Raw genomic sequence first — 24,160 nt, 5'->3', positions numbered from 1 at the left:
TATTCCTTCCTTCCAGTTTGATCAACAATTGTGTTATTCCTTTTATATTTTAATTCCAGTCAACTGCTGAAGGTTCATTGTTTATCTTTCTCCATTGGCTTCTGAAGCAACAACTAACTTCCATCAAAATTGTTCTTCATTTTCTCTTCCTTTTTTCTCCTTCACTATATTCTTAGCAGTTACTTTTCCTTTCTATGTTCTAAAACTTTTTAATACTGAATCCTACTAACTATGAAGTATACTACAGGCAGTCCTAGACTTACCACCACAAATGAGCCATAATTTCACAGATGTTAAGTGAGTCACTGCAATGTTCAGTTAATAACATGGTTGTTAAGTGAACCTACTTCCCCATTGACTTTGAATGTCAGAAGAGTGCAAAAGGGGATCACATGACCCCTGCAACCGTCATAAATATGAGTCAGTTGCCCAAAATCCGAATTTTTATCACGTGCCCATGGGGATGTTTTGATAGTCATAAGTGTGAAAAATAGTCATAAGTGACTTTTTTTCAGTGCCGTTGTGAACTTTTGAAAAGTCACTGAACAAACAGTTGTAAGTCAAAACTACCTGTAGATGCTGTATACATTCAGGATGATTTATCCTATCGAAACTCAAAATTATTTTTTCTGCCACGAATTTCATTATTGTCTAACAATGCAAGTAGCTTTATTGGAGAAGAGATTAAGATAACCTTTATTGTTAGTTTTTACTGGCAGCACAATGGCACACATTAAAAATGAAATTCTACCCACACACATACATGATACACATATACACTTGCTATACATACATACACATACACACATATGTGTGTGTATAGCATGTGTATATGTGTATGTATAACAAACACACACACACACACATATATATTACAAACTATTCTAAAAATACAAGTTCCAGGTATATTAGTAAAAAAAGAAGCAGACATACTGCGAACTCCGGAACATAAGATTTTAAAATTTTAAAAGAATTAAAATTTTATTTTACTAAGCTTTCATCAGCCATCTGCTGACATCGTCAGAGTATTAAACTACCATTACAGAGATCTCTGCCTTTATATGCCATTAATAAATTTAGCCCTTGCGCTCCCAGATCTGGACACATATGAAGGAGCACAACCACACATTTGATTTTCAAGAAGCTGAGGTTATTGCCCATGATAAGACTAAAGGAGGACGCCTACTAAAAGAAGCCTGGTTCTCCAATAACAATTCCATCAATAGGCATATCGAACTGCCACCAGCCACCGGCCTACTCGGCCTACCTGGTTTGAGACACCAGGAAAGACCCTGCAGGAGGAGCAGAGATGGCTTTCCATCAGTGAGCAGAGACCAAAGGCACCCACCCGCCACCTCTGGGCATGCAGACTCAGCCTGTGAAGGCACAGTTAGTCCTGACCAAACACAGAGCAACCCGGCAGGGCTATCTCAAACTGCAACAGATAGGATTAATGAGAAACAAACCTGGCTGACCACAAGGTCACAGACAAGGCAGCAAATTGCAATGGCTGACAGGCTAACATCCCCCCCCACTGATAGGCAAGCTTGGAGGGAGGAAACAATAGGAATCAAGCCTCTATCATCCAGCATGACGACAGCAAAAACAACAAGCTGATTACAAGTGGGAGACGGCTGGAAGAGCTTATTACACAAGCAAGGGCTAAGAGAAAACTTGATAGATCACAAAGTTGATACTATATATGGAACAAATCTGTGGCTGAATCTGGATGTTCTGCATCAGGTACCACGAAGCCTCCTCCCAGAAGGTAACAAAGAAAAGAGGTCATGAAGAGGATGTGTAGCATCCCAGACAATCCTGCAGACCCTGCTCAAGCATTGCTTATGAGCTATGTATGCTATTACTTAATATACTCAGGGAAATTTATGAAATCATAGTCTCATAACAAGTCAGGTTTCTGAATTAACCTTTTCCATATTTCAGCCTTCATACACTATTCTTCCTTCTCTGGTCATTCAAGCACTAGTAATAGCAACGTTAGTAATAGTAATTGATCTTTATCTCATACTTTTCAAATGCATTATCTGAACGGGTTACGATAAAGTCATGAAAACAAATCGAAGCAATGTTGGACTGCACTAAAATCAGCAGCCTTATAAAAGCTACGTCTTATTTACCAGACACATTATCACCAGACTGTAACTGTGAACATTAGGCAGTCAAATTAAAAACCCTAACGGCAGAAATTCATTTAAGAGAAACCAACAACCTAAATAATGAAGATGTAGAAGTGAATTGGAATAAATTTAAAAATGCAATAGTAGAGGTAACAAACTCAAAACAAAGAGAGAGGTACCACAAGAAACAACAGTGGATGATGGATGAAATTCTTCATCTCATGGATGAAAGACGCGCTTATAAAAATAAAAACAAAGAAAAATACAATGAATTGCAGAAAACAAGTAGAAGAAAAATTTGACTTGCAAAAGAAAAGTGGTTTGCAAAGAGATGCAAAGAAATAGAAGAGTCAGAGCGTACTCATGATAATTTCAATTTACACAAAAAAGTGAAAGAAGCAGCAGGTGTCTACAAAAAGAAAACCAACAACTTAGTCGACAAGGACGGGAAAATCATCTTGGATGAGGATGAAAAACTAAAAAGATGGAAGGAATATATTGAAGAACTTTTTGAGGACACTAGGGATGATATTGATATGGGAAGTATAACAACTGGACCAAACATCACTATGGAGGAGGTTGAACACACAATAAAAATAGCAAAAATAAGAAAAGCCACAGCACCTGATGATATCCCAGTAGAAATTTTAAAATTTCTGGAAGACAATGGGAAGAAATTTTTACTGCAGCTCTTCAATCAAATATATGAAACAGGAAAGATATCAAATGATTGGCTAAAGTCAACCTTTGTGACAATCCCCCCAAAAATAAATGCAAAGAAGTGTACTGAATACAGAACAATAGGCTTAATGAGTCATGCCCTGAAAATATTCCTGAGAATAATTCACACAAGAATATACAACAAAATTGAGTAGTGTCTAAGTAACACACAATTTGGTTTCAGAAACAATCTTGGTACACAAGATGTCCTATTCAGCATTCAAGTTCTTGTACAGCACTGTAGAGATGTCAATCACAGTGTTTACATATGCTTCATCGATTTTGAAAAAGCATTTGATAAAATAAGACACAGCAAACTATTACAAATCCTGAAACAAGTGGGACTAGATGACAAAGACATCCGAATCATAAAGAATCTATATTGGCATCAGGTAGCAAATGTGAGACTAGGCCAAAAATACTCAGATGATGCAGAAATACGAAGAGGGGTCAGACAGGGCTCTATTCTGTCTCCTCTGTTATTTAATATCTACTCTGAGTCAATTTTCAATGAAGCACTGGAAAACATTGATGCTGGCCTCAAAGTAAATGGTGTTCAGATCAACAATTTAAGATATGCTGATGATACAGTTCTGCTTGCCAGTAAGCATGAAGACCTTCAGCTCCTCATCAACAGAGTCTCAGAAATATCTGAAAAATATGGCTTGAAATTTAACACCTCAAAAACCAAGATCATGGTCGTCAGCAAACAACCCATTAATTTACCACTGATAAATTCGGAAGGAATACCATTAGAAAAAGTTGAATGGATCACGTACCTCAGTTTTAATTTACATGAAAGCTGGGACATGATCAGTGAAGTAAAGACAATGATAGAAAAAGTTCGAACAGCATTCTTCAAAATGAAAAAGGTCTTCTACAGTCACGACATAAGCCTAAGACTGAAAATCAGTCTTGTCAGATGTTACATCTTTTCTATCCTGCTCTACGTAGTAGAGAGTTGGTCTCTGACAGAAAACCACTTGAATAAACTAGAAGCATTTGAAATGTGGATTTAAGGACAACTGTTACGTATAAACTGGGTTAACAAAATCACAAATGAGGAGGTGATAAGCCGCCTGGCAAAGCAAAGGGAAATAATCAAAGCCATTAAAAAGCGAAAGTTAGAATATTTTGGACATGTGATGCGACACCCAGAAAAATACGGCATCCTTCACTTAATCCTCCAGGGAAAGATTGAAGGCAAACGAAGTCCAGGCAGAAGAAGAATATCATGGCTTCAAAACCTAAGGGACTGGTTTGGACAAAACTCAGCAGCACTTTTTCATACGGCTGTTGACAAAAATAGGATTGCCAACATGACCGCCAACGTCCGATGATGGATATGGCACAACAAGAAGAAGAATGGCAGAAATTCAAGCAAAAAAACCCAACAACAACCATCCCACAGCAAGTTAACTAAACAATACCATCTTAAACAAACAGGCCAAGATGCTACAAACAAACAAACAAACAAACACATACATACATACATATGGTGATCCTAGCTCAAATACAATGAAATGCAATTAATTGCCTCAGGGGTGAGATGTAAAATTTGTTACTACTGGTTCTGTGGGCGTGGCTTGGTGGGGGGGTTAATGTGACTGTGTGGGCATGGCCAACTTTTTTTTTAACTTTTCAAAGCATTTTTTCTAATGCTTTGAAAATCCTCTGCCGATCAGGCAACTCAGCTGGGATCGTCAGAGACTTTTCAAAGCATTTTTTTTACCACCTCTTCAGCCAAGAGGTTGCAGAAAAACATGCTTTGAAAAGCCTCTGACTATCCCAGCTGAGCCGCGTGATCATCAGAGGCTTTTTTTTTTACTTTTAAAAGCATTTTTTCATCGGAAGAGGCTGTAGAAAAAATGCTTTTAAAAGTAAAAAAAAAAAGCCTCTGATAATCCTGCGGCTCAGCTGGGCATGGTGGGGGGGAGCACAGGGATTTTTGCTACCGGTTCTCCGAACCATCTGCTGCCATCGCTACCGGATCGGGTGATCCGGTCTGAACCGGGAGCATTTCACCCCTGAATTGCCTTCTACCAGACATATTTATCTTACCGTGTTTCTAGCCTGCGTTCCTCCTAATTAACTGGACTTTTATATTTCACAGTGTTTTAATTTTAATTAAAGACCATCTAAGGTGAGGGAGAGAGAAGGGGCTGATATATACCCCAATTGTACCCCTTGTTTGTTACTTAGCACAGTAGCTATTGGGAGCTATAGGGGCAGAAGACAGAAAGGAAGACCATTCATTCATTCATTCATTCATTCATTCATTCATTCATTCATTCATTCATTTTGTAGTACAGTGGACTAAAGCACTGTTATTAACATCTGCTGCTTGCAATTACTGGAAGTTCAAATCTCACCAGGCTCAAGGTTGACTCAGCCTTCCATCCTTTCAAAAGTAGGTAAAATGAGGACCCAGATTGTGGGGTAAAATGAGGACCCAGATTGTGGGGGCAATAAGCTGACTTTGTATAAATATACAAAAGTGTGAAGGCTATTGCTTAATGCATTGTAAGTCGCCCTGAGTCTCCGGAGAAGGGCGGCATATAAATTAAAGCAAAAAAAAAAAAAATCATTCATTCATTCTCTATAGCTACTGATCTCAATCCAAGTGGCACAGTAATAGAAGAGATTATCTCTAGTCTTCCATCTGGAGACATGCTTTTAATGTCTGCAATTCGCTTCTGTTAAATGTCGAAATACATGGTGCTATGTTTTTTCTTCTTTTATATTTACAATGCAATGGAAGTAGGCTGTGCTTACTTCAGAAATGCAATATTTTTAGGACCTCAAAAGCATTCTGGAATAAAAAGTGGAAATATATGCAGTTTTCATTTTTAAACCATCCTGCACACCTAAACTCACGTACCTTAGAATTGTCACACTTTGTATATTTATTGGAATTTGAAAGTATAATTTGGCCCCTTTGCTTTAAAGTGGTTTCAAACCCTGTCAGCCAATGATTCTACATCATGCAGAGCTCCAAAAATGCTAGTATTCTTCTGTTTGGCTTGACTGATTGGAAAATAATACAAGCCAAGACAGAAACACCATCAATGTGATCACAAAACAAAGTTACAGTCAATTTTGTCATTTGGGGATTCTGAATTTGTAACTGCAAAATCGCTACGTACAGCGCTTTTGCAGTCATTTGTTCACACGGAGAGTGGCAAAAAGTTTGAGTCACCCAATACGCATATTCCCAGCTGACGTTTCAGTATTCATAAATTCAACGTTCATAGTAACTTTCTGGAATGTAACTACCACGAATGACAAGAATGATTGTATATCCTTTGGGGCCTAATCAAAAGCTTGTCTTTGCCTTGAGAGAAGAAGTCAGAAATAAAAATAAGAAAAAAAAAGACCCTATAAACAAACTATGTGCTTTTGCCTTTCCTTCTTTTCATGAAAAAGGCAGCGGCCACGGAGCAGAAATGAGGCGTCTCCTTCTTGAATTGGAGAATTATTCTCTCTGCTTGTGCTCTGTGCACCAGAACTGTGCAAAGGCAAAAGTCTTCCCGTTACAAATTAAGACAATTTGGGGGAATTAAAGGGGAGTGACTTAGAAGCTTTGTCTCTAATTGTAAACATTGTGCAAGAAAAAGATATTGGAGTGTGTGTATGTTTTTGTTTTTCCAAAATGCTTTAATAGGTGGATAGGAAGGCCTGAAAAAATACCAACTAATTAATTGCAGGGGTGGGTTCTACATACCTTTACTACCGGTCCACATTGCGCCTGCGTGCATTGTCTCACTTAGCTCTCGTGCGCAGGTGGTCTTCTGCACCTGCGCAGATTACCTATGACAACGTCTGGGTCAATGGGTGGAGCCTCCCGCCAGTTTAATTACTGGTTCGTCTGAACCGGTCCGAACCAGGGGCAACCCACCACAGATTAATAGTACTTAGTATGATGGGACTTACTTCTAAGGAACTGAGTCAAGGTAAGACTATTATTATTCATTTATTTTTATTTGTTTTGAAATTTATTTGCCGCCCATCTCGTTCCAAAGAAACTCTGGGTGGCTTATAACATTAAAAACATTAAAAATCACATAAATATAAAGATACCCATAAAAATCCCAATACAAAGAGAATAAAATGATTGATGCAAGATGGAGGAGGAGGAGGCAGCCGGTTTCACAGGGGGGAGGAGGGAGAAAAGAGGGGTTAACTCTTGCTTAATCAACCAGTCATAGTTTGAAGCTCTCCCATTGGGGTCCCAAGCCATCTGGCAGAGCCAGAGATACTCCAAAGGACAGGAGCCGCAGCAGAGAAGGCTCTTCTCCAGGATCCCACCAATCAAAATTCCTCGACCGATGGGATACGCAGTATGCTCTCTCTGCTGGGGCGGAGATGCAGTCCCATCAGGGTGAGATGGCTCTTCAAATAATCAATTAAATGGTACATTTACTCTTGCTTTTATATTGTGTGGCACAAATCTAAGAAAACTATTTTCACTGTATTTGGTGGAGCTGACTATAGCAATAGCAATAGCACTTAGACTTATATACCACTTCACAGTGCTTTCCAGCCCTCCCTAAGCGGTTTACAGAGTCAGCATATTATCCCCAACAACCTGGGTCCTCATTTTACCCACCTCGGAAGGATGGAAGGCTGAGTCAACCTTAAGCCTGGTGAGATTCGATCTGCCAAATTGTAGTCAGCCCGCAGTCAGGAGAAGGAGCCTGCAGTATTGCATTCTAACTACTGCACCACTATGGCTGATGGTGCACTATAATGCTGAGTGCAATGATAAGTTATTGATATAAAAATAATATCAATATTGTAGTATTTATATATATGCCTGTAAACACATACATAATTCCCTGCTTAATACCTGTCATTTACAAGGGATGTTATCTCCTGAAGAGGCATCAAAATAACAGCATGTGACATTGGCCAAGACAAAATTATTGACTACCAATTAATCATAACATTTCTCTTCAAACAGAGCCATGAATCTGAAAAGCCAAATATCAAACTGTGTAGAAAGTATGTTAACACCAACTTTGCAATTTAAGCCTGACAGTGATTTTATAAATTCAGGTGTTAGCTCTGGAAATTGTTCACTGGGGATTTTAAAGCGCTTTAATTTTCTTCAGGTTTAATTAGGCTGTGTACACACAATTCTATCTTAACTAGGATATTGATGAACATTGAAATGCTGCAGCTAAGAACATGATGCATTAGTTGTTTATTCACCTTTTGTACAATTAGTGAGGACTATAGTTATTCCAGGGGCATAATAAGGAAGGATAGGTTGGGAGAAGCACAAGTTAAACACCTCTCTACAAGGATCGGCATATTAAAAGTTCTCATTAGCTACTTCCCCGATTGTCCATAAAACATCTGACAAAATGTAGAGCTCGGTAGGTGGTATGCACATTTTTTTCTCATGCTGAATAAAAACACAGTATGAGTCCAATTTGCTTCCAGGTTGTCAACGTTTTTCTTTATATGTTTTAAGCTTCATATGAGGTGTTAGGGAGTTTTTAAAATGCTCAGTTTTCAGCTTGAGCTGTTTTCCTGTCTGGGTGTTTCTGATGCTGAAGAGTGTTACTAAATATGCAGTTGGCTGTCAATCTTGTTCATGTCAGACTTAATATGATGAGGTCTGCCTAGGACTTAGATGGGAGATACTAGGAATTACTAAGGGTGTAGGCTAGACTGGGAAGTCAAAAACATCTTGCAAGAAGACAATGGCAAACCAGTTAGATACCCCTGGTAAGAAAACTGCCTGGTTGTGTTGATTTTAAAATCCACATTTCAGGTAGATTACAACTATCAAAATTAGCAAGCAATAAAAATTAAAGCAGATAAATGAAAATTATTAAAACAAATATTATTAAAATCAAAATTATTTCCAATAACAATTAAAAAAAAACCCTGACAAAATAGATGAGTCTTTATCCTTTTTCTAAAAGACTTAGAGAGAGGGCCACAAAGATATTTCTTGAACGGTACATTCCATAATAGAAGGACCAGGCAGAAGGACCTGTGACACATAGTAGTTACTGATAGAAGAGAATATTTGTAGCTCAGAGTTGAACTGTGGGGTCCTTGGTACTTTCTGAGCTTGACTGGCTTCTTGCGGACTTTTCATTACCAAACTAGGTAGCATCACTAGAGCTAGAGTAGGACACCAAGTACATATAGAAAAACAAAGGTATCCAGAGTAACACCAAGGACCCTTTATAGTGGTTAAGTGAGCTCCTTGCTTTGGGGATATTCAGAGGCCCTTGGTAAAATTTATTTCTTCAGTGGTCATGCAGATAATCTACTCCAAATCAAGTTTTCTGAAGGCTGTCTTTATCTTTCCTAGTTTATTGGGTTTTTTTTTTATTATTACTGCTCTCCTTATTGGACAAAATCACAATCCTATGCAGTTTTCTGACAAGAAGATCCATCAGATGCAGTTGGATTTGTTTCCAAATAGGACAAAGCAGCATGCAAACAGTCTGCAAATAAGGAAGACTCTCTAAACTTGTATTCAAATAAGATAAATAAATTATCACAGCTATTGTGAATGATTATTAGTGGTGGTTGTTTCCCTTGGCTGCATTTTATTTTATTTTATTATTTCATTTTATTTTGATTTTATTTCTAAAGCTGCCCATCTCATCGAGCGACTGTAGGCAGTGCATATCATAAGACATAAAAACAAATAAAACTTTTAAAACAACTAAAGCATACAAAAGAAATATATATGGCACCAAGTAAAACTATTACTATGGATGTTAATACAGTCCCTGTTATGTTATTTATAATTTTGTACTATTGTTTTTTAATCTTTAATTATTGGTAGCTGTCCAAAGTCAAACACTTATGATGGGTGGCCATATATATTAAATAAAACAAAATACAATTTTCTGAGAGGATCTAATTGCTGGACTTTACTACTGTGTGGATTTTATCATGGAGGATATGTTAACTGTTTGCCAAGTGAGGATTTATTAATTAATGATATATTATTATATATGTTTTTATATGATATTTTATTATGGTAAAGCACCCTGAAACTACTATTGCCCTTTAATAACCTGGAAATAATTAGATTATTATAAAGTATAATCTAATTAATTGAATTATTGTAGAAAAAATATTGATTTTCAAAAATATTGTAAGATGACAAAATGAAAACTCATAAACAAGTTCAAAGAAAATTTACAGTTAAAAAAACATTTGGAATACATAGCACCTTTTAAATAAAACAATTTGTGAGAATTATTTGTTCTACATGTATTTGGATTAGGAATTAAAAAATTGATCTACATTTAATTAGTTAGTAATATACAAAATAGCTCATTATTATCAATTTACAACTGCTAAGAATATATTGCCTGCTATTTGGAAATTCAATCACTTTTTTATACACTACTTGCTAGTTGAATATTCTTGCACCATTTAATGCTAAAATGCTTCATAAGAAAAAAAAAGTATAGGGAAGTGTTTTAACAATGGTCCAGTAATCCTAGTTGAATTCAATTTTGTATCTGATTTACACTTTTTAAAGCTATTATTTGCTTTCAATTTTTTTATTTCAGTTTAAAGATTTTCTTGATAGAATTAGGTAGAATAGAAACAATAAGTTCCAATAGAAGGAGAAATGTCTTTGAACGAAACCTAAATAAAAACAGCACTTCAGTTGCAATTTCCTATCTTAGGTTCCGAGTACATTTTTAATTAATAGAATGCATACAATTATATCTATCTGTTGGTGTTTTATTTTTTACCTCACTTTAAGTGCAGAGAAATGTATAGTTCTCTAACTCTACAATAATCAATCACTAGCTTGATTATTTCTTTTCTTAGGGATGATTAAAATTGCCCCAGTACAATTACTAAAGGCAAGAATAAAAGTTCACACTTGTATTGGAGATATTTATTTTCTTCGCTACCAGCAATTAGGCCGGGGTTAAAAAAAAAAGTCTTAATTTGTACATCATATATAAAAGATAAAGTATAGACTAAGAGAACTTCCCTACTAGCCATCATTTTAGATGGGAGTGGGCTCTCTCAAAATGATTACTTTAGGAGATCTTTTCCCTTCATTGCACATGTCTTTTATGTATGGAAGAGCAAGTTCAAACTTGTCAGCCAAGAGTGGTTTATCCTGGAGTCAGCCTATTAGTTCCAATGCATTTAACCCAAATTAAAATTTCAAAATGCTGGACAGCCATGTCATTAGCACATTTTGATGCATTACCATCGGTGGTGGGATTCAAGTAATTTAACAACCAGTTCTCTGCCCTAATGATTTCTTCCAAAAACCAGTTTGCCAAACTGCTCAGAAAGTTAACAACCAGTTCTCCTGAAGTGGTGCGAACTGGCAGAATCCCACCACTGATTACCATACAGGAAGTGAAATATAGGAAAATTGGTTTGTGTATCTGTGGCAGTGGTGAAATTCAAATTTTTTTACTACCAGTTCTGTGGGTGTGGCGTGGTGTGGCTTGTTGGGCGTGGTGTGGCTTGTTGGGCGTGTCAGGGGAAGGATACTGCAAAATGTCCATTCTCACCCCACTCCAGGGGAAGGATACTGCCAAATTCCCATTCCCTCCCCACTCCTGGGGGAAGGATATTGCAAAATCTCCATTCCCACTCCACTCTGGGGCCAGTCAGAGGTGGTATTTGCCGGTTCTCTGAACTACTCAAAATTTCCACTACTGGTTCTCCAGAACCTGTCAGAACCTGCTGAATTTCACCCCTAATCTGTGGTCTTTGATCACAGTAATAAAATTTCCTCTGTTGATGAAACACAGAGGTCTTGCTTATTTAGCTATAACTAAAATAGCAATACAATACAATATAATACAATAACAACATAAAATAAAATAGCAGTAACTGCGACAGGGATCTTGGAATCCTAGTGAACAATCACTTAAATATGAACCAGCAGTGTGCAGCAGCTGCCAAAAAAAGTCAATGCAATCCTAGGTTGAATTAACAGAGAGATAGAATCAAGATCATGTGAAGGGTTAGTACTACTTAACTACCTTGGTAAGACCTTACTTGGAATACTGCATCTAGTTTTGGACACCACAATATAAAAAAGATATTGAGACTTTGGAAAGAGTGCAGAGAAGAGGGGCAAAGATGATTAGAGGTCTGTAGGCTAAAAGATATGAAGAACTGTTGAAGGAACTGGGTATGTCTAGTTGAAAGACTGGGGTAATAGGATAGCAGTGTTCCAATATTTGAGGGGCTGCCACAAAAACGAGAGGGACAACCTATTTTTCAAAGCAACGAAGGCAAAACAAGAAGCAGCCATTGAAAACTAACCAAAGAAAGAAGCAACCTAGAACTAAGGAGAAATTTCCTGACGGTGAGAACAATCAACCAGTGGAACAGCTTGCCTTGAGAAGTTGTGGGTGCTCCATATATTTTAAGAAGAGACTGGACAGCCATTTGTCTGAAATGGTATAGGGCCATGATGGCGAACCTATGGCATACGTGCCGGAACTGACACACAGAGACATCTCTCCGGGCACACCAGCCGTTGCCCGTTGCTCTTCCGGGTTCAGAAGACAGCTGGTCTTTGCACGCTTATGCACACCAGAAATCGGAAGCCTTGGTGATTGGCGTGCATGTGCATGCCAGAAACCAGAAGCTTAGCTTCCTGGCATGCGCATACATGCTGAGGACCTGCTGTTTGGGTTTCTGGCACTGTCCCACATGCACCCATGAACTACCATTTTGCAACTTGGTGCCGAAAAGTTTTGCCTACACTGGTACAGGGCCTCCTGCTTGATCAGGAGGATGGACTAGAATTCCTCCAAGGTTTCTTCCAACTCTGGAAGCTGAAATAAGGTAAGGCTTCATTTGTATCTTTGTAGAGTGCTAGCCGGACTTTTAAAACAAGGTAATTTTTATCTTGTCTCCTTTAGTCTGGGATTCTTGAATTTTCCTCTCTTTTACTACAGTACTATTAGTTAAATGAAATACCCACTTGAATGGTTATTTTTTTCATTAGCAGTCCCTTTTTCTTTATAATTTATATTGCTGAATTCTGCCAGACCTTCCTGTCTAATTTCCTGAGAAATCCATAATGGGCATTATTTTATCCACGCCAAGGTGGGGCTTTGTTGTTTGTTTGCAAATGTTACATTAACCAATCACATAATCAATGAAAAGACTCTAATGCACATATATTTTAAAAATGTTAATTGTTATTTTTGATATTTATCATTTTGTGGCCATTCTATAAGTTTTATAAACTGTCTTAAAAAACTAAAACTGCAGTGGAAAATGAGGTAGAAATGTTATTAGTAAAGATAATTTGAAAAAGATTGTGAAAGATGCAATACTTGAATAAAGGCATTAAGACACGTTATTAATATGAATCTCTTTCTTGGAATGGAATTTTTTTTACAAAAGTTAGTGCAATTCTAAATGAAGTACTAAAAATGTTGCTCTAGCAGGAGACTTAATGGACCCTAGATATCTTCCGCATTTATGATCATCTTATGCTAATATTATTCTATTTTTATACACATAGTACTTGTGTTTGGAGTGTACAGTTTGGGGATTTTCCTGAAAGTGTGGCTTCTGCTTGAAGAATAGGTGATAGCTCCGGCTACGAGAGCTTTTGTACATCTTATGTGCTGCGTGCCAGTTGCATTTGTTCCTGGACCAAGATGATCTGTTCACAGGGACTCATAAATCACCACTCAAATGGATTGCTGTACAGTGCTTTATAGAACTACAATTGAAGAGCATCCGGAAGATGCAGTTGGTTCAAAAGGCAGTAGGACAAGCAATTGTGAGCAGTCTTTAATACCACACTTCTACTCCACAATTGGTTGACAGAATGCTTCTAAATTCAATCCAAAATGTTTATACATTGATACCTATAAAGCCCTTCACTGCATGCATCTGAGTTATTTGAGGAACTATCTCTCTCCAATTTATTTTCATCAGATTCAGCAGGAGAGGCATGCTAGTGGTTGGCTTCTAATTAAAGGGAACCCAGCAAGAGATCCATTTTGGTGATGCCACCTGCTCCTTAGAACATCAGCCCCTCTGGAGATTGGATTATCCCTGACCTTGTTGGCCTTTCATAAGACTTTAAAGCCGTGGCTATATCATCAGACACAGGGCTGGAAAATGTCACAGTGCCCGTGAGATGGTTATGTTGATGGCAGTTGCGGTTTTACCTCAGCGTCCAGATATGAACTAATTGTTGTGGTCTTTATTAAGTTGGATTTTAATCAATGTAAAAATTGTTTAATCACTGTTGACTTCATAATGATATGGAAAGAAAAATAAATAAAATATAATATAATAAAGTAAAATAAAACCTTGGAATGAGTTCAAGTAGTCATGCTGAGCATTCTGATGGATTTGGCTGCCTCTATATTTCAAGAAGATATGTTTCCTTTCCAAAGCTTTTAATGTTTTGCACTGCTATATTACTTTATTGATTTTTCCATGTGAAGATTATATAGAATTACCCTTAGATCACAGCAATTTTCTGTTTCGAATCAAACAAACATAGTTTATGCTTTTTTGTTCTGTGTTTTTCCCCCTCACCTGTGCCTGACTTTTTAAAAGAAACGGATTATTGATATACTTTGCACGTTGTATTTTTCTACCCATTTTTCTCGCCCTACTGAACTGAATGTAAAAGAAACAAAGAAAAAGCCATCATTGTCATGTTAAATTGTTGGTTCGTCCACAAGCTAGATGAAAGTACAAAAGGCAACTGATAAATATTAATAAATGTCAAGTATAAAATGGAACTTGTTTTAAAATGTCAAAAACAATCCATGTGAAGAGAATTGGTAGTTATTTTCTTTCATTATTTTAACATTAGCTAACAGTGGTCAAGTGCATGTGAAAATCTATAACCATGCAGGGAAAGAACACAATTTTGTATGTACAGATATCATATAATTAACACATACAAGATGACATATTAATGGCCTTTAATTATTCCTGCAACACTTATAAGTATGTAATTTTCCAGGTGCAAAAGTAGTAATTAGGAAGATAAGTAGTACAAGCTGTTGGATGTGAAATTAATAGGTATATTTTGATCGAATAAGCACAAATTTGGCATATTCCCTAAGGAGCTGATGTTTTGAAAATATTTCTTCAGAATTCTAATATCAATGTATCTTAATTGTTAGGGATTTGGGGGAACCTAAATCATTAAAATTCCATTGACATGTGGCGAAGCAAAAGGAAGCTATAATTCCACAAGAGTGATAAATACGAAGTGGGAACTGGCTTCATTAGCGCCAATAAAAAAAACCATCAGTTTCCAAGAGGACTAAGTTAGAGAACTTTAAAGCCTACTGATGTTCATTCCAATGAAATAACTACCTGGGATTATTTACTGGATCAAATTAGCTACTTACTTATGCTGATAATCTGTTCCCAATTTCTGTATTTCCAAATCAGATTGTAGTTAAAAGCAGAAATAGTGTCAAATGCATTCCATTGGGCTTGATTTAAAATGAATTTATTCTTCTGGGTTTTTACAATTTATGTATTTTGAAAAAAAATCTGGTCTAGACACCTGTAGCTTCTTTCCTTTCCCTTTTTCCATCTTGAAAAATAGAAGAATGAAAACTGCAGAAAGAGCTGGGGATAACAGAGACTTGATCCTTACATTTCTTAATAGCACTTGACTTTCCATGAATTTTGGAAATGTCCTTGCCACTAGAAGTCTGGGATTCGAGATATCAATTGTGCAAATCAATCATGCCCAACTTAATCCATTGATGTAAGAAAATTTAAAGTATATAATTCCCATGAAGCTATGATAACTTACATCTAACACCTGTGCTATCATGAGAATTCTTCAATGCTACAGCCCATCCAAATTTTAGTAGTAATGTGGGATGAATTTATATTACGTATCTATATGTTTGGAGTCAGCTGGGATGGGTGTGATGGAAGATCAATTGCAAAATGTGTACTCCTACTTACAAGTCCTTTTATACCACCATTAATGCCATAGCTGAGTACAACTGTCGGAAATGACCAAACTGAGCCTGAGGGGTCAAACGTGTCATCAGTCTCGAGTTCTTTTGCACCCACAAAACAACTAAGTTCAGCGCACCTTGAATTCCACTGATTCTTATCTACCGCCAATTTCCTTTGTTAGTAGTTCAGATTTTTGTAGAGAGCATGCATATGCAATAAACCTTTATATTCATTTTATATATGGACTTCCTGATTTCCCTGTGCTTGACCATGACCCCAGAATTGTACGTAACAATTAAAAAAATATTACTATTATCATGGTGTCCCTAACCAATAGGACATTTTTCCAAGTACAATATTTTTATCCAGCAGAAATATCCCAAGAGGGCAGTGTTGAAATACTTGAATGACAAAAGATTGGCTACTTCATTCCTTAAACTTCCTTCCCCAAATTAAAATCAAATACCTCTTCAAGAACATCAGCAAGTTTACTAAGGATCTCTTCAGGAAGGCTCTGGAACGTTGGAACACTGTAAGAAAAAGATGAAAATATTGTGTGAGTTGATGTAATTTTAAATTTTTATCTCTTGAGAAAAGCTCCAGAAAAATAAAATAAAACAAACCTGTAGAATATACAAGTCTATTTTAACACACATGCAGTAAGGAAACTCAATATAGGTTGTCCTTGACTTACAACCATTCATTTATTGACCATTCAAAGAACATCACTAAAAAGTGACTTATGATCCTTTTTCACCCTTACGACTGTTGCAGCCTCCCCATGGTCATGTGATCAAAATTTAGATGCTTGGCAACTGGTATGTATTTATGACGGCTGCAGGTTTTAAAGGTCATGAGACCTTTTGCGACCTCCTGACACGTGAAGTCAACGGGAAAGCCAGATTCGCTTATCAACCATGTCAGTGACTTAAAACTTCAGTGATATACTTAACAAGCATGATGAGAAACGTTGTAAAATAGAGCAAAATTCATCACTTAACAACTGTCTTGCTTAGCAGCAGAAATTTTGGGCTCAATTGTGGTCATAAGTTGAGGACCACCTGCATTTAACAATATTTTTGACTGTATTTCACAATAAAAAAACCCCAATTTTAGAGTCAAAAATACATTTCTTGTTTGCTCTCAATATTATTTCTAACCATGCAGTCAATATACTAGACCAGTGATGGCGAACCTATGGGATGCATGGTGGAAGTGGTGCACAGAACCATCCATCTGGGAATGCGAGCTGTCACCCGTTGCCCTTCGGGTTCCAGCGCGCGCATGTGCACCGGCTTCCTGGTCTCCCAGTTTCTGGTGCTTCTGCGCACGTGAAGATCAGCTGGCCAGGGTGCATGCACATGCCAGAAACCGGAAGAGCAGCCACCCGGTGTGCGCATGCGCACCGGCTACCTGCTCTTCCGGTTTCTGGCACATGCATATATGTGCACTCCCGTTTCAGCGCTTGGTGCCGAAAAAGTTCACCAATACTGTACTGGACTTGTATTATGTAAAATCATTCATTGTGGTTTGACACTTTCCCATTGTGATTTTTTTACTAGCATTCAGAATGGAAATAGAGATGCACCTCATAATGCTCATATATAAGGCAGAGGATCCTAAAAAACAGCAAAAGGGGAAACAGTGATATGTGCATACCGCTTTTGATGCTTCACTGTGACGTCCTTGACATGAAATATTAACCCTAAATGCAGAACACTAAAATTACTTGTACTGTACTTAAAACTGCTTCAGAGTTAACATATCCTAACCATTCAACCATAGTTCAGCCTATCATCAGTTTTCTTATCATAATCTGGAATTTTTCTAAACATTGTCTTTGTCTTACTGTTACAAGCTACATAATTTTGTTTGTTTTGATCCTTTGCTGAATTAAAATTTTTGCATCGAATGCTTTGGGACATAAAATATTGAGATACAAAATATTAATATAACACATACAATGCACATGATACTTTAATAATATTTAATAAATGTCAGCTACATTTCTATTGAATCATGACTGATCTAAAAGTTTACAGATATTTTTAAAGAAATTTTTCAAATTTAAACATTAAAAAAAACTTAAACTTTTAAAGATCTTTTAAAAAATATTTAAGCCAATTATAATTGCAACAGTGAATGTATACAGTATCTTCAGTACTGAATCAAATGCTAAGATATTTATTTCAATATTGGATAAATATTTCCATATAGATCTATTGTATGACAAAAAAAAAAGATATAAAGCAGGGGATCATAAATGTTCAACTCCCTTTATAGATTATTCAAGAAAGTTCCACTCTCCATTTAGAAAAATCAAGTACAGGTAGTCCTTGACCATAATTGAGCTCAAAATTGCTGATGTTAAGTGAGAATTTATTGTGAGTTTTGCCACATTTTATGATATTTCTTGCCACAGTTGTTAAATGAATCACTGCAGTTGATAAATTAGTAACCTGGTTGTTAAGTGAATCTGGCTTCCCTATTGAATTTGCTTGCCAGAAAGCTGCAAAAAGTGAACGCATGACCTTGAGATGCTGCAACGGTCATAAGTATGAGTCAGTTGCCAAGCATCTGAATTTTGATCACATGATCATGGGGCTGCTGCAAAGGTTGTAACTGTGAAAAATGGTCCTAAGTCACTTTTTTGGGGGCCGTTGTAACTTTGAACAGTCAACTGTTGTAAATTGAGGACTACCTGTACATTTAATGAAAGAATGCAGTACTACAGTACTTACTATATACATTGGTTATTTTCACTTTATCTGGCTCTGTATAACAAAGTTACAATTAACAGAATTTAAGCAGATTAACTCACTGCATTCTATTGAACATGGAACAATATTTCTATTTTTCTTAACAGACAAGGATATAGTGATACCGGGGTGAAATGCTACTGGTTCGCACTCGTACAGGTGAACCGGTAGCAGCGGGGGTAGGTGGATGGGAGAATTGGTAGCGGTGGCAGCGCAACACTCTGCCCACCTGGCCAGATGTCATTACTTCCTGGTTTTAACCAGAAAGTAACCTGTTTTTGACTCTCTGCACATGCACAGAGGATCCAAAAACACACATGACCCTTGTGCAGCGCACGCACTTCCAAACCGGTAGGGAAGGTAAGTAGATTTCACCCCTGAGTGATACACATATGATACAACCTCAATTGGGACGTCATGATAATGTCTTTTTGTACCTATTTCTTGCTGTCAGATAAAACCCTAAAAATCACAGGGTTTCTTTTGGAGATAACACAAATTGTTTTCTCTCTTGTGTTTTCGCCTCTTTAGTTTTCTTCTGAGGCGTATGCAATGAAACTGCCAGAATGATGTACAAAAATATATATGTTTTATGCAGATTTCCCTTTGATTTCCCTCAATCAATTCCTTAATTGGACATTAGTGACAAAAATGTTTTAATTTTAGTATTGAACACTTAGTGTATGGAACAAATTAAGTTCACATATAAGTAGGGAAAATGGGGGGTGGGGGAAGGGAGAGGAATGTTTGAAGTTCAGGCTGTTATTTCAGCCAAAAGGCAGATAAATAGGCAATTAGACATGTTGACAAAGCATCAATCCAAATAAATAATACCGCAGAGATTACAAAAGTAATAGCGTGGTAAACAGAAAGCTTCTAATAAGCGTTATTGACAACACAAAGAGGCTGAATAGGCTCCAAAATGAGTAGAAAGGAGCAAAAAGCATGCAATATTTGTAGAAATGCATAGATTTAAACAATCATACTAAATCAAAATGAACGTGACTTATTTACTTATTTATTTAAAGCATTTACAGAGCCATCCATTTTATACCAAATTCTGAGTGTCTCCCTATTGAGTTTGAAGGCAATATCAATATCAATACTAAAACAACGTAAAAACCATATTAAGACCATAAAGATTAAAAACAAAAAGCTGGCATCAAGTTAAGCTTCTGACATGTAGTCATCTCATCCTATCACAGTGCTTGGGGCAGGGGTGGTATTCACTTACTTTCCCTACCGGTTCGCAAATGTGAACATGCATACGCTTTTGCTTCGATCGCATGTGCCCCGTCCATGCATGCGCCCGGCCTTGCACACATGCAGTTTGCTGGCACGCACAACTTCCATGTATGCACTTGACCTCAAAAATGTGCCTAAATAGGATGCATAGAACCGGGGCAGGGGGGCGGGCAGGTTTTCTGCTACCGGTTCAGGCAAACCTGTCCAAACCGGCTGAATTCCCTCTGCTTGCGGGGAAGGTGGGGACAAACAAGTTCATTAATGCTCTTTGGAAGGCCTACCAAACTTCGGAAGAAAGTGTGTTCCAGTACTCCAACACAATAATTTGTCACCAAACGGGTAAATCCAACCTGTCCTTCCAAACCTGTGTTGGGATATCACTGCATGTATGATACACAACGATTTGTAGTGTGGATATTTATAAATATATTCTTAATTAAGATCTAGTTAAGGCAGTACCAATTATCACTTTGTATTTATTTATGACCTATCAAAGGCTTTTTACATCATTGTTACATTATCTTGTATGTCTGTGTGTCTATGAGTACAATTTTTGAAGAAATGTAGTATTAGAATCTATATATATATAAAAGCCAAATACCATTCACTCATCATGAAATCTCCAGAAAAAGTAAAGCCTACAAACTTGAAATTTGGCATGTATGTTCCGCTTGGCTTCTAAGTGCTCTCTAAGAAAGGATTTTTCAAAATGACTATCAGATCACTGGTATTTCATATACAGTATTATATTCACATGCTCTGATGCTAAGGAGTTAGACGTTCTACTCTCCCTCCAAACCTGAAAGAAACTCTGTCCCAACTGCCAGTTGCCTTATATTAACACGCTCTGATGCTACCCCTTCACTAAACCAGGTGTGACCAGGTTTAAGCCACAATTTAAGTTGCCTTATATTAACACGCTCTGATGCTACGGAGTTACACATTCTACATTAAGTTTCAGGCTTTAAGTGTCAATTTATCACAATTTATCTGTTTCATAGGGAAGCACGGGCGTCCAGCTAGTTCTTTATAAACAACACATAAACATTTCGTCATACTCAACACATTGACCTCATCACAAGTAAATTTATTATCACCTGATTACCTTTGTCTCTCTGGGTGAAGTCATTTTAAGGAACCTACCCAAGAATGCCTCTTAGATCCCTTAAAAAGATAGTTGTTAAGTAAATAACCTCAAAACAGAAATGATTTGTGGTCAGTATCATTGTTATAAAATGATACCCTCAGCATCTGGATCTGCAGATTTCTACATGGCAACACCAGTTCCTAAGAGTGATATTACTTCTAACAAGATAATACATTTATCGTTAGGGACGTCTGCATAGATAGCTTCTTCATTACTCAAGGGAGTTAGAAACACTGAATCCTGACAGCAGAAACTAATAAACTTTATGGTCTTTGGCAATCTACTTGTCCTACAATTGCTTTTCAAAAGGGATGGAAAGGATGGGAATGCAACTTAGATAGAGTTTTCTATCCCAGAAGCCCGTATGTTAAATGTAAATAATTACTTCAGCATGCTCGACTCAAGTAAGTTTAGACTAATATATTTACTCTGTGTTAATGTGTCAAAGGAAGTGCTTGCCTTCAAATGGCTTCTTTTTAATGTGCCTTTGGATAAATCTTTTTATTGTTAAAAATGTTCTAGAAAATTGTATATTATATAATATATTAAAATGATATATAAAGATGCACAATTATTCAAAGCCATAAGGATGAAACTCAACAGAACTGCTAACAACTCTTATGGACAGCACCTAAGTATTCTTCTGCTATATATCCCAGGATAATTTCCTTTCTGGCTGAGTCTGAAAACAAAATAAAGAAATATGGATAATGACTATAATTATATTATAATAATTATAGGAGTGAAGTTCCCTTGTGGAACTTAATAGTGTCGTTTAATTTGGAGTGGGGGGTGGGGGGGAGAATTCATGCAATGCCTGGAAAAAAAAACTCTACCATACAGAAAAATAAACACGGTTTTCAGAAATTATCATATTTTTCCCTTATTTACTTTATCTTATATGTAAAGATCATAAGTACAGGGTTATAGGTCAACAAGAATTTAATTAAAAGCATAGAGAAACTACCATTGTTTGAAGTGGCATTAAGGCCTAAAGTACTATCCAGTACTGATAAAGGATAATATGTGTGGCTCAGGGTTGAAATGAGGGGACCTTGGTACATCAACACAATACCTAATTTGGATAATGAAACATCTGCAAGAAAACAACCAAGCTCAAAGAGAATCTATGATCCACCCACTATCCACTATTGTAAATATCATATCGCTGTAGCTTTCAATAGGAACAGGAAGCACTTGATATTGAGAGCTGTATATGAACTTAATTTTTGTTTCATGCACCATCTCTTTTACTGAACTCTACACTAAATTTTACAGTACTTAAAACCATTTGCAGGAGACGGCCGTGATGTGATGCATGACTCCCAGCTGATATTCATGTAGAACAGATTTCACTCTGACTTCCAATTATTCAATTTACTTCCGAGGTTCTTTATAGGTTTTCTCTTTTTTAAAAAAAAACCAGGCTAAAGAGATTTGTTAAAAGGGGGTTTAAAATGTAATCTCTTAATACCTACTTGGAAGAAAATTCCATTGACTAAATGTAGCCAATTCAACAATGGCCCTTTTTTCAAATGGAGTATCAGCAGTATAATTTCCGAGTTACTTGATAAATTTTAAAAATGCCTTATGCCTATTAATAACACATGCTATCATAGAATAAAATTTGATTCCAAAGTATTAAACCCAAAACAAATACGTTATAAAATAATCTTAAAGGCAAAGAAAGAATTACATGAATGTCTATGGAGATTCTCAGTCACCCAGGTCATAGTTGTCCCAAAGGTGCTTTTTAAAGAGGCAATTTGTTTTTCTTTGAAGATGTTTTGCTTCTCATCCAATATTTTAGTTGAATATCATCTCATTTCAACTGTTCTGCCAATAACAAATGTTTACTGAATTCTTTTTTTTTCATAAAAAATGTATTACCCTGTTTCCCCTAAAATAAGACATCCCCTGATAATAAGCCCAATCGGGCTTTTGAGCGCATGGCAATAAGGCCAAGCACTTATTTCAGGGTTCAAAAAAATATAAGACAGGGTCTTATTTTTGGGGAAACATGGTAGAAGTCCTTTCTCTTGTTTCCCATTTTGAAAAACTTTGTGTAGTTTTAATAGTTGTCAGTATGTTAAGTACAAGAACTAAGTATTTAGGTATACAACAATTTGTATACATGTCTACACCACAAAAAATAATCCAGGAAAAGTGAATTCTAAGATGTCAGCTTTTTATCCAGGAATTTTGATGTTTTAATTTTCTGCCCGGGTTTTGTTAGTTGAATAAATTATATTCCTTATTATTTGCCTACCTGTAAATGTATAGTGAGAAAAAATGAACTAGGCATGCAGACCCCGGCTAAGAAAATAATTAGAATATTACTATCGTCTGCACAGGTGAATTTCAGCGTAGCACCCTACTGTAATTTTTAATTTAATTTTAGTTGCTTTTTTGTATCCAGCTGTTTTTTGTTTCTCGAATAATTTATTTAAAAACAAACAAACAAGAATCTAGCTCTTCCTTGAAGTATTTAGGATACAGCTTTGTTCTTTGTGATTCACTAATAGCAAGTTAGGAAATTTGGTAGTTAAGTAGTTAGATAGGTATGGTAGACAGACAAGACAGACAGATAGACAAGGCATTATGAACACACTAAAAATATAAAGGTGTAACATAGAGCACACATTCTTTACAATACAATTTACAATAAAGGACACTCAAGACCAGAAACTTGGCTTATAAAGTTTGTGGGTAAATGTTCTGTCAAGGTAAAGGAGAAGGAGAACCTTCTCTTTTAGACAATGGTTAGACAATGGTGGCAAGGGCTGGATGCAGTGAGTCTTTGCCTTTTAATAAAATCTGTTAATGGTGCTATCAGTCTCCTGATTTGTTTGAAGGGGAATACGGTAGCTTTTTGGGCCAGCACAGCCAATGTTAGAAAGTCGGTGGGTAATTATGGCAGCTCATGAATCTGGAATTTTATTCCACAGTTTCAAGAATTTAAGATTTAGGAGTTCCTACACAATTCTATCACAATTATTATGCTCCTTTTAATAGAAGGAAACTTGTTTGGATGCCTTTGGTGCTGGTTACAGAAGAGCGGATATTCTCCATAAGTTTTTACTTCATTCACAATTTCATACTCAGGATTATAATTAGTATTGAAAAAAGATGAAATCTATATGATTATTATCTCATTTATGTTTTCATCTAGAATAGTTTTCCAACTCGCTGGGATGATCTGTGAC

General features: G+C 36.6%; 1 protein-coding gene across 2 annotated transcripts in view; it reads right to left on the bottom strand.

Annotated features, from left to right (window-relative positions):
* PRKG1 (protein kinase cGMP-dependent 1) overlaps positions 1–24,160 on the bottom strand; it is an 873,884-nt gene that overhangs the window by 206,504 nt on the left and 643,220 nt on the right. For both annotated transcript variants that reach the window (XM_034425955.3, XM_034425954.3), the window contains exon 5: positions 16,270–16,333. In XM_034425955.3, the coding sequence (XP_034281846.1) occupies positions 16,270–16,333 (64 nt within the window). The remainder of the gene's footprint in view (positions 1–16,269; positions 16,334–24,160) is intronic.

This window comes from Pantherophis guttatus, chromosome 6 (assembly GCF_059756535.1).
Source record: "Pantherophis guttatus breed Tessera chromosome 6, ASM5975653v1, whole genome shotgun sequence".
NCBI lineage: Eukaryota > Metazoa > Chordata > Lepidosauria > Squamata > Colubridae > Pantherophis > Pantherophis guttatus.
Note: the sequence above shows the minus strand (reverse complement) of the source record. Positions and strands in the feature narration are given on the sequence as shown.